We start from the raw sequence: 10574 nt of genomic DNA, 5'->3' as shown, positions 1-10574 counted from the left end.
TTTGAAGAAACACATTGAGGGCATTTCTTTTGTGAAAGTAAAGTCAATGTGAAGATTCCAAGCAAAAACAACTGCTAACCATAATCATAACATGAGCACTTGTTGTGTGTGAGCTCTGCCGAAATAAGATGTGGAAGTCGTCTAACCGTTGAGGACGACCGTTAATCATTCCAAACAGTTGCCTTTTTTTGTTCTTTTGGGGGGAAAACTCTGGGGGAGGCCAGTGTAATCAGCAAAGGAAACAGATCTCAGGGGCTTTCGGGCACCAGGAAAATGGATCTGGGTTGTGAAAACCACCATTACCACGAGCTGCTCTGGATTCAGCCATCTGGAGCAGCCTGCTCCAAAAGCCGGTAAAGTTCACTCTGCTGGGGCCCCTGTAGGAAACACATTTACTCTGAGTACATTTCGACAACAACAAACTTTTTTTTACGTTGCATTTTTCCCCAAGTCGTACACAGAGCCACCAACATTCAAAATCTTTACATCCATGTACATTTTTTAATTTTATTTCCTGCATTAACTTGACCTCGAAGCTTAATTCCAGAATATAAACCATGCAGCTTCAATGGTTGACCTGTGAGCACGTTTATTTCTTTGGTGTTTTTAAATTTGTGACACATGAAGCGGTGTCAAGAGCAGAATTTCCACTTTTTTCACACATTTAAATACTTTAGCACAGGTTTTAGTCGACTTTATTATTGCAATGGTTTTCTGACTGGACTCCTGTAAAAGAGCATCAAACAGCTGCAGATTGTTCAAAACGCTGCAGCTCGAGTACATGCCATACTTGTAATGAAATATTTTAAATTGTTGCTGATGTGTTGGCATCATTGACATCAGTCTTCGGCGTGTTCGTGCAAAACCAATGCACAAAATGTTTTAACTCTTATCAGGGGCATAAATGGCTGTGCTGTATTGCACTGTATTGGATTGTGTGAATTAGATTGCCCTCTAGCGGACACTTTTTGGTAATAACTTCTCAGTGTGGCATACATAATTTTTTGACATAATGAAAATTATTTCTCAGGGGGGCAATATTTTGCACCATTTGAAAAGATCTGTGTAACATAGCATTGTAATCAACTCTGAATTTTGGAATTTATAACACTGAACACAAAATTTGGTCAAAATGTAGAATAAATTTTATAAATTCGGTACTCCTAGAAGATTTGTACTCTTGATGGCATCAATATTGTGTGTTGACACTTACAAGAACTATCTGTATCTAGCTGGATGTGAATTTTAACAGCAGCGTATTGATTTGTTTGTCAAAAAAAAACTGGAGAATAAGATCTTTGAAAAGAAACAACAACATACAAAAATGATGTCATTCCTTTTTCTCCCAACCTACCCTAACAGTATTGACATTTTGGCCAAACGCTGCTTATAAAGTAGTCGAGTGTCTCCACCAGTTTAAACAATTTCAGCCAAAGAGGGCAGCAAAACACTGCTTGTGAAGAAGCTGTTGATCCATTTGTGTCGCACTGCAGCTATTGAATTAAGATTTTACAGTACTGCTCATTAAGATAATCCCCAAATAAATTCAGCAATAGATTGAATTTGAGTAAATAGGATGTTTTTGTTTAACCAGTGAGTTTTGCTCCTGCTGCTGCATGAGGGACTCTCCTAGAGTTCTACCCTCTCTTACCTTTATATCAGACAGCCTTGAGGCTGTTTTCAACCTTTCCTTGTCATGTGGAGCTAGGGGCCACATGCCGAAAGTCAATAAAGTTGTGACGATCTTGCGCTCCAGCACTCAGCTGCCAGCTGCATGGATCCAAAAGGGGGACGTCATCTCGCTCGGGAGCCAGAGGGTCATGCTGAGCTCGGGGATAAGATCCAAAATTCGAGTTAACGTTTCCTGGCTGAGGTGTGTCCCCTCCGGCAGGTCGACCCACACGAGAGGTCGGTCGTCTGATGACATGCAAACTTGCAGGGGCTAGCTTGGAGCCATTCAAATCCAAGGCTGAGTGTCTGAGGGTGTTTGTGCACCAGCATAGTTCATAGATCTTTTCCGGCAAAGTTATGTCGTGGGCATTTGGTTGCTGGGAAACTGACTTTGGTGGCAGCTTGGATCAAATTGCTGACATGCACAGAGGTCACATAACACTCATTATTCATTCAAATTGAGAGCACAAAATTCTATTGGTTTCACCACACTTGTGATTTTGCCTCAGAACTCCTCAGGTTTGCGTTGCTTTAATTTGTCAACCTTCAATAATAAATTCAGCCCTGTCGACTGGCTAAATAAAATCTGTTTTAAGCTATCCCAGCTGTCTTTGTGGGTATGGATATTTTCAATGACACTGTCAAGCAAAACTTCATTATTGTGATTGTGGTATTTTGCAGTTGCGTAGTGGCACCTGATTTTCAAAATAATTCCACCGCCACATAACTAATTGATGAAGAAGCCAAAATAGAGTTTTTTCTCTGTCATTAAATATAGAACAATTGCCATTTACAGATTTGACCACTAGATAGAGTGCTTGCACTAGCAGGCAGTAGAGAAATATCGTTTGCTATTTCTCATAATAAATCAATAGAAACAGTATATATATATAAAAAAATAGAAGTCCCTGTCGGGTTATTATGATGATCTATTATGAGTTTAAAATACCATGGTCACTGTCAATCAAAGTCTGGCTTGCGGGCCAAATCTGGCCCGCCTCTAAATTTAAACCGGCCCGAAGCATCGTGCAATATGTGGCACTGCCCGCTGGACCTGCACGCCCCGGAAACGAGCCACAGAAATGAAACGTGCACGAACGGGAACGCGCACTTGAGGTGCGTAATTGGGCAATCGTAATTGGGTGCGAGCACGTTCTACCCTGTTCCTTTCCAGTTCACGCGCACACAGGTGTCCGTTTGCAAGATAATATGTGACACAGACACTTCCTCAATCAAATCTCTGCACACCAAGAACTAAGGCGACGCTAAAATCAGAGACGCTGCACAGGAAAAGGTAAAATAATCCACGGAGTACTGGTGAGCGCTCTGTCTAGTTACTACTAACTCTACAAACTACTGCCTGTTCACTTGCAGCGATCGCAAACCTCAAAAAGACTATGGATTATTATTTTGTGATTATGAAGGCTTTTTTTGTGTGTTTATTGTTAAAATAAAAAAGATAAAATGGCGAATTATTTCATTTGGGTAAAAAATCTGACATGATACACCAATATCACCCTTCTCAATAATACAGCAATAACGATAAAACAAAAAAAAACCTCTACAAGTACAAAAATTCATTCTGATTTCATAAAATTGTTCATTTGTGTTTAATTTATTATTATTATGATCTTTAACCACATTCTGTCCCTAAGGAAACGTCTTATTATTTGCTTGCAGGTGAGTTGACAGAAACAAAAAAAGAATCTCAAATGTTGTTTTGATTTCTAAAAGTAAAATATGTAAATTACATGCATGTAAAAAACAAAAAGCAAAAAAAAAACACGTTTTTTCAGAGGGCATAATCGAGTAAATGCCCTGACTTGAAAGAGCTGTCTTCTATTCACTGAAGCAAAAAAGAAATCAAAACTACAAATATTTCACAGTATGTGCATGAGTGCTTATTAATTAGTTTGCAAGGGTTGCCAAAATTGTGATGTGCAAATGCACATATCGTAAATGTAAACACACGTGTGCCGCATCTTCAGTGGCTGGGTGGTATTTTGTTGGAAGAAAATGTTTTCATGTTTATGTGTCAGTGATGATGCTGATGCCTGCTGATGGATGAGTTCTACTCAGGCTGTCGTTTGCAAATGTAAACACCCACGAGCTGTTGAAAGGGATGTGTTAAAAATAGCCTAATTATGAGTTAGTGCAAGAGTGGCGAATGTGTCGCCCATGCAGTGCTCCCTTGATAAAAGGAGGGCAGACATGACACAAGTGAGATAGGTTGTGTTGACAAAAACATACCATTTGTTGCATCCACTGATTGTATATTCATGCATCTATAATGAATGCCATTATGTTGAGATATATCCACATGATTTATTGCATCTCCAGTCACCATCCCCCTAAATCTTTGTTTCCCCAATTAATTCTGTTTTCTGCTCAGATTTAAAGACCAAACCCCGCCTGCAATTGTACACTGCTTTGTTATTTCTAGAGGGAGGCGCCATTCTCATCAGAGAAGTCTCTGTTTCTGAATTGTAAGTTATTGGTTTGCTTGGAAGCCCTTTTAAAGCATCCTCGATCTGTGAAAATATTTACTGGCCAGCTCAGTGGACCCGATACTGCAGTGCGGTGTTAATTTGCACAGGCTAGATGTGTCTGAGAGGATCAGATACTCTGGATGGAGGATCAGTGTTTTTGCTGCTGCAGAGGCTTGTTAAAGCAAAATAACAATTTGAGTGAGGTGATTTGAAGACAATATGGGCAGCTGCTACTTTGGGTATAGAAGATTTGGTTACAAGAATAAAGTGGCGTCGCTGTGTCAGAGGCCCTTAATAGATAAACAGATGTTGTCAGATCAGTTTTTTTGCTCCCCACCTATTTGTTGCCATGCAGAATTCATGAATATATATGGAAGTCAGTTCCACGAGATTGTTCCATAAACTAGACATTTTGTAGGAGTTTTGCAGACTTCTCCTTGTTTTGCTTGGAAAAGCTCCAGCTGCTCACATACTGTATTGATTCGAAAGGTTTGCCTGTGCAAAAATGAATAGCAAAAATGTTTTTTACAAGGTTGTCATTTCAGAGAGAACAGAACCATTAAAGCAAGATAATAATAATGATAATAATACATTTGATTTATCAGGCGCCTTTCAAGGCACTCGAGGTCACCGTACAAACATAAAATAGCATACACAATTAAAAGAAAAACAAAAACGTTAAAAGAAAAGATATGCGCAAGGTTGCCCAAGCTCGGAATAAATCGCATAATAACTCAGATGGTGTGACATGAATGATCAAAGTGAAGTGAATTTGGACAGGTAGCAGCTTGACCACCCAGCAGTATTTATCCGGTTACAAAATCTGGGTGGTGACCCACTCTAGCTTTTATACGCCTTTGACAGGCAAAGATAAGTCAATTGTTGTTGAAGAAACAATTTTATTCACTCTAGTAATGAAATAGATACTGTAATGTTCCCCCCAAAAAATACACCTACTCAGCGGTTAGTAAATGTGTCAAGTCATAATTACAAAAAAATAAAAATAAAAAAAGTTTGCAACAATGCAGTCCCCAGAATTTTTTTTTTTTTTTGTGCTTTTAAATGTCATGATTTTTTTAATATATATTTTTTTCTCTTTTTTATATATACAATGCACAGATAGCACCCGAGCCCCCGGCATCTTGGTTAACAGAGATGTGTGACCTATGAAATGTGCTGTGCTGGTCATCCTGAGTAAGTACTACACGACAGAATAGCACACACACACACTAATGTCTCCTTAGTCATGTGTGGGATCGCTCATGAGAAATTTTTGTTATGTAACCGGTCTTGTCAACTGCTGTCACTAAAAGCCAGCGCTGTATTTTCAGCCTGGTGCAAAGGGGATATTTACATTTTTACCCAATGATGGCTAAAAATGTTCATACTGAAGGATTTAAAACAACTTAAAATGGTTGACTCACCCAAATGTGTCCAGAACTAAAATATTACTTCCCCAAAACATTATGAGACATGTCTAGCTATAGTCATTAGTTTCTCCTCCTACTAAAATGTATTAATGAAATAATTATGTATGCAGGAGACAATAGCAGCTACCAGGACAGATGGGCTCTAAACATACATTTATGTTCCCATCTATCTGTGTATCTAGGAATGACAGGTCCCAGATAAATAATTTATTCATTATTACTACTTCTAAAGCTTTGATGGCAGTTGTTTCTTCTCAGGTGGGATTTCCATACCAGGATTGAACTCTTTTCAAATCATTCGCCTCAATATGCAAGCAATACATCAAATTTCATCTTCCTTGTCTATTGTAAGAAGATGAAACTGATGAATGTGCTTTGAGGTCATTGCTCCTAGCTCATATTCATTACACTGTAAAGGCAGTGACCGGATAGCACCCAGCGAGCATGGCGGAATATTAGCCGGCTATATTTTACGATGCGTTGTCCTCGACCACTTGTAAAGATCTCGAGTCGAGTGCAGAGATGAAACTCCCGTGAGCGATGTGGGCAAGCGTGCCCGAGGAGAGGGCCCGATGCTTTATTGTAGTGCGACTTCCCTGCCCTCTCCATGCCGCCGCTCTCCGCTTGTCATCCTCACTTAGCTCAAGAAAGTAATGAGTATGCCGCTGTACATTTTTCATGAGAGGGGTGAGAGTGAAGAATGTGCTCCTTATAATGCTTTTAATATGGAAGTTTTCCCACACACGCTTCAGCCACCCCCACCCCCTGTCGAGTAGCCTCCAGGCTGGCATGATGCTGCATGAGCATGTTTAATGGTAACATTCCCTGCGAGAGAGATTCAGCATAATGCAATGTCACCCGCGATGATGAATATGTTGACTGCAGCAGATGCACAAGAAGTTGTAAATTAGATCATAGGGCCCGTCCTCTTTTGCAAAGGAGACGTTGGAGAAGGATTATAGTATGGTGTCGTGAGGGCTCATATTAACAGAAGAATAAAGAAGGGCAATGGACCACTATTGTCATTATACTCTAATCAAGATGAATGAAATATAAATATGGTATTTTAGAAGTTAGCCGAAAACTATAGACAAGAGCTGACACAAATTAATTAGATATAAAGAGATTTTATGCAAGTCTGCAAAATTTAATGTGATTTAATATATAAGTAGGATTTAAAATTGTGTTATCCTAACAGTCATGTCACAACAACAATGGAAAAACGATAAATGAAAGATTTACATTTTTTTTTATATCAGCACCTAGTACGAATATAACATGGAATTCTTTGCTGACCCATCAATATTATAAGCCAGATTTGGTAGCGACAGTGTTCCAATTATTACGAGTCAGTGAACCGTGCAAATTATTGATTGTAGGGATATTTTGTTTTCCATTTTTGATTTAGCTGTCCATCAAAGATAATGCAGAATTGTTGCACCGTGTGTCCATAACATTATATCCTTGCATTAATGAATGTATAGATAGAATTGCTTATTTCAGATAAACCAAACTAAATCCCTCCGAGCCACAAGATCGCGCTCTGGTACAATAAATATGTCAGCAGCCTCATGAATTGAAAATTAATTGTCCCACTATTCAAATTTGCACACAACAGCAGTTTTTCTTGCGCCTGGAAAAATGGCTTTATTAAAATGTTAGATTTTACACAGATCAATTTCAACATGTTTCCATAAAATATATTATTGAAGAACAAATAAATGAAAATAGTCACTGAAGTAAATAAAAACTGACAAGACTAAAATTTGCTGAGATTCCTTTTGACACAAATGTTTTTGGGACTTATGAGACTAAAGTAAAAGAAGTCACATTCGCTTCACATTTACAGTTCATTTTATGAACTGTGAGTCTCTCACTGAAATGATCCAATTCACTCGAGTCATTCTTTTATGCTGTCAGTGTTTCCAATGAGTGTCAGTGAACAAAAAAAACAGAGTTCTTAATCACTCCATGAGGCCGCAATGTCACCTTGTGTATTTAGCAGCATCCAATCAAAGAACTCTTACAATCTGGATTGTCTCCATCTCCTCATTCCTGATTCAGTATGATGATTCAAATTACAGAAGGGCGTTCTTGAACCATCGCTGTTAAAATGGTGCAAGTGTTTGCAAGGCATCCAAGGCAAAGTGGATGATGAAAAGTGTAGTGTGCTGCCGTTGGGTCAGAGATGCCTTAAGTGGAGGAGTTTAACGATGCTTCGGTCTTTGTTCAAAAGTTTGACAACAATGAATCTGGAGCGTGACAGTCACTGGAGATGTTGTGGTGGAGCTCTTGATTTACTGGTCAATCTCCCGTCCTCCCCTAAGTCATAAAGTGTGAGTAGAACCCGAAAGAAAAAGATCACAAAATGAATTTCCTCCGCAGGGTGTCTGGGTTTTCTTTTAAAGATAGCGTTATTGTACTGAGCTGCTTCTATTTCACATCAAGGCATGGATTGGACGGATGGATGGACGGACTAGGACTGAGCAATAGACAATTTGTGACGAAAACATTGTAAAGGAAAATAAAATAAAAACAAGCTGATCTATACCATTTCTCTTGACAGCATGTCATCATTTTTCTATAAATCAAGGCCGCCGTGCTGTGGCTCAGAAAGAACTGGACCGTTCATGCAGCCTTCCGAAAAAGGACAAATGATGATTGATGACAGAGCCAATAACTGTTGCCACAATTTGATTTGAAACCAGAGCTGTATTTACTCTTGTAATCGGGTGAGCAAACTCATCATCCTCTTCTATCATGATTTTTTTGCCACTTTGATGCATGAGCTCAAATATGAATAAGGACATCATCTTTTTGTTAGGGAGCGGCCCAAAGGTGTTCTGATCATTCGTAACACTGCTCAACATCAAATTTGAATCAAAAATCACTGCATGTTTCCCTTTCAAAAATGTTTTTACATTTTTTTTTTTATAGCAAATCTATGGCATGAAATGGAATAATCGTGGAAGGTCGGTAAAGACTCACAAATGTGACACTGCTACTGTGGCACTGCAAAACACTATTTCATATTTCTATGCGGCATAACACAGATCCCCCCTTTAATAACAAAGAAGGCATTGCATTAGGCAATAGTGGCAGCAACAGTAATGGACTTTCCCTGTTAGCCTAGAATACAAGACATGACCCTGCCTTCTGTTATTAAGCTGCTACCAAACTGCAAAAGTCTCTTCTTTTGAAGTTTATAAACCGAAGAGAAATCCTCAGGATGGACACCCACAGCCTGAAGCTATACTTTTCCCCCTCCTGCCTGATATTTCAAGTTGTTTGTACAAAATGGTCAAAACAAACTCATCAGTGTTGTATGTATTCAAAACCTTTTCATGCACGCAATATTCCGAGGACGTCCACAGTGGCATGAGAGCTAGCAGCTAGTCTATGTGCATTATATGGATCAAGATATGACATTGATGATATATTGCCATAGGAAAAAAAAAAGTCTTAAGGGTTTCTGCAGATGCAAACTCTTATTATTGATATTCACCACCATCCACAATGAGAGCTCCCACTTGACAGCAGCATATGCAGATGTGTTTTGCAGCAGTGCTGTGCTCAGTTGACCACCAAAATAAGAAAGTCGTTAACAAACAGGTCACACTGGTTTAGTTGTGGATGAAATGTTGCCCACATGGAAGTCTTGTCCATTCATTTTCGTAACAACCTGTGATGGATTGGAATCCCAGTATGTGTCTTATCTAAGAATAAATTCCTCTTGATGCTCATAACGTTCCAGCAATTTAAGTTTTTTGTTGGGATGGTTAAAGATACGTATATATGCACAGTAGGGCAATTTAACACCTCCAGCAGATGAGAAGTAGAATATAAAATGTGAAGGTCTGGGTAATGGCCCGGGAGCAGAGCAGCCGTAACAATACTAAATCTATAAAAGGCAATTTGAGGCTCCAGGTACTCGATGGTGAAGCGATTCACTCGGATTGATCAAGGAGCAACCCGATCACGAGGGAGCATCGCGCCACGTCTTCGTGGTTTAAGCAGGTGCAACTGTCGGAGGATTCAAAGTTGGATCGAACGGATTATTGGACATGAGCTTAGAAATAAATCCACAAGGTGCTAAATGAATTCTCAAAGCATTTTAAACACATTTTGATGGTGTGTATGGAATTTTAAGTTCATAAAAACATATCATTGCAATTTTAATGAACTAAGGCAGCATGGGAAAAGTTCACCTCTGAGCAGAAACTGAAAATTGTTCACTCAGTGAAAATAAAACTTCTTTCAAAAGTCCCACCCTGAGCAGCAAGCCTAAATTCACTGACATATTACTAGGCTTTATTCTAATTGATTCTCGTTAAAAAACTCCTTTCCGACTGAAATGAATGCAGCGCCATTAAAAATGTAGAACTTGTGGCTCCAATTGCATTCTTCCTCTCTGGAGATGAATGTGCAGACAAGCCAACAACAAAAGCCTACATAATCATTCACATCTAATGATCCACAAAGATGGATCACCATAGCAACATGGCTCGTGTACAGTACCAGTATTCCGCAGCTATATAACGACGTTCAAAAGTTTGGAGTCACCCAGACAATTTAGTTTTCCATGAAAACTAACATAATTGCACAAGGGTTTTCTCATCATCCATTAGCCTGCAAACACAATGGAGCATTTGAACAATGGCGGGATGATTTCCAAAAATGGGCCTTTATACACCTATGTAGATATTGCATTAAAGGCTAGAAAAGTCATTCATCACATTAACGATGTATAGAGTGTATTCCTGATTATTGTTATATTGACTGAAAAAATAGAAATTTTATTTGAAAAATAAGGATATTTCCAATTGACCACAAACTTTTGAACAGTAGTGTAGAAGACACAAAAATAAAAAAGAGAGAAAGAGAGAGAAAGCACCTCCACTTCTCAAATCACTGGTTCATTTAGCGTTTGAGTGATAATTCAGGCTGGAGGAAAATTATTTTTTTTACACAAGGTACAAATCAC

General features: G+C 38.9%; 1 protein-coding gene across 5 annotated transcripts in view; it reads left to right on the top strand.

Moving 5' to 3' along the window:
• The first annotated feature begins 2804 nt into the window (after positions 1-2804).
• Positions 2805-10574, top strand: part of mocos (molybdenum cofactor sulfurase) — a 43540-nt gene continuing 35770 nt past the window's right edge. For 3 of the 5 annotated variants that reach the window (XM_088385721.1, XM_088385724.1, XM_088385722.1), the window contains exons 1-2: positions 2805-2965; positions 5280-5354. In XM_088385721.1, the coding sequence (XP_088241847.1) occupies positions 5332-5354 (23 nt within the window). In that variant the 5' untranslated portion in view covers positions 2805-2965; positions 5280-5331. Of the gene's footprint in view, positions 2966-4063; positions 4158-5279; positions 5355-10574 lie in introns of all 5 variants that reach the window. The other 2 variants (XM_088385719.1, XM_088385723.1) reach the window with 1 other exon arrangement.

This window comes from Syngnathus floridae, chromosome 9 (genome assembly GCF_059516105.1).
Source record: "Syngnathus floridae isolate MCC-2025c chromosome 9, RoL_Sflo_1.0, whole genome shotgun sequence".
In the NCBI taxonomy this organism is placed as follows: domain Eukaryota; kingdom Metazoa; phylum Chordata; class Actinopteri; order Syngnathiformes; family Syngnathidae; genus Syngnathus; species Syngnathus floridae.
This window is presented reverse-complemented; position numbering and strand designations above follow the sequence as displayed.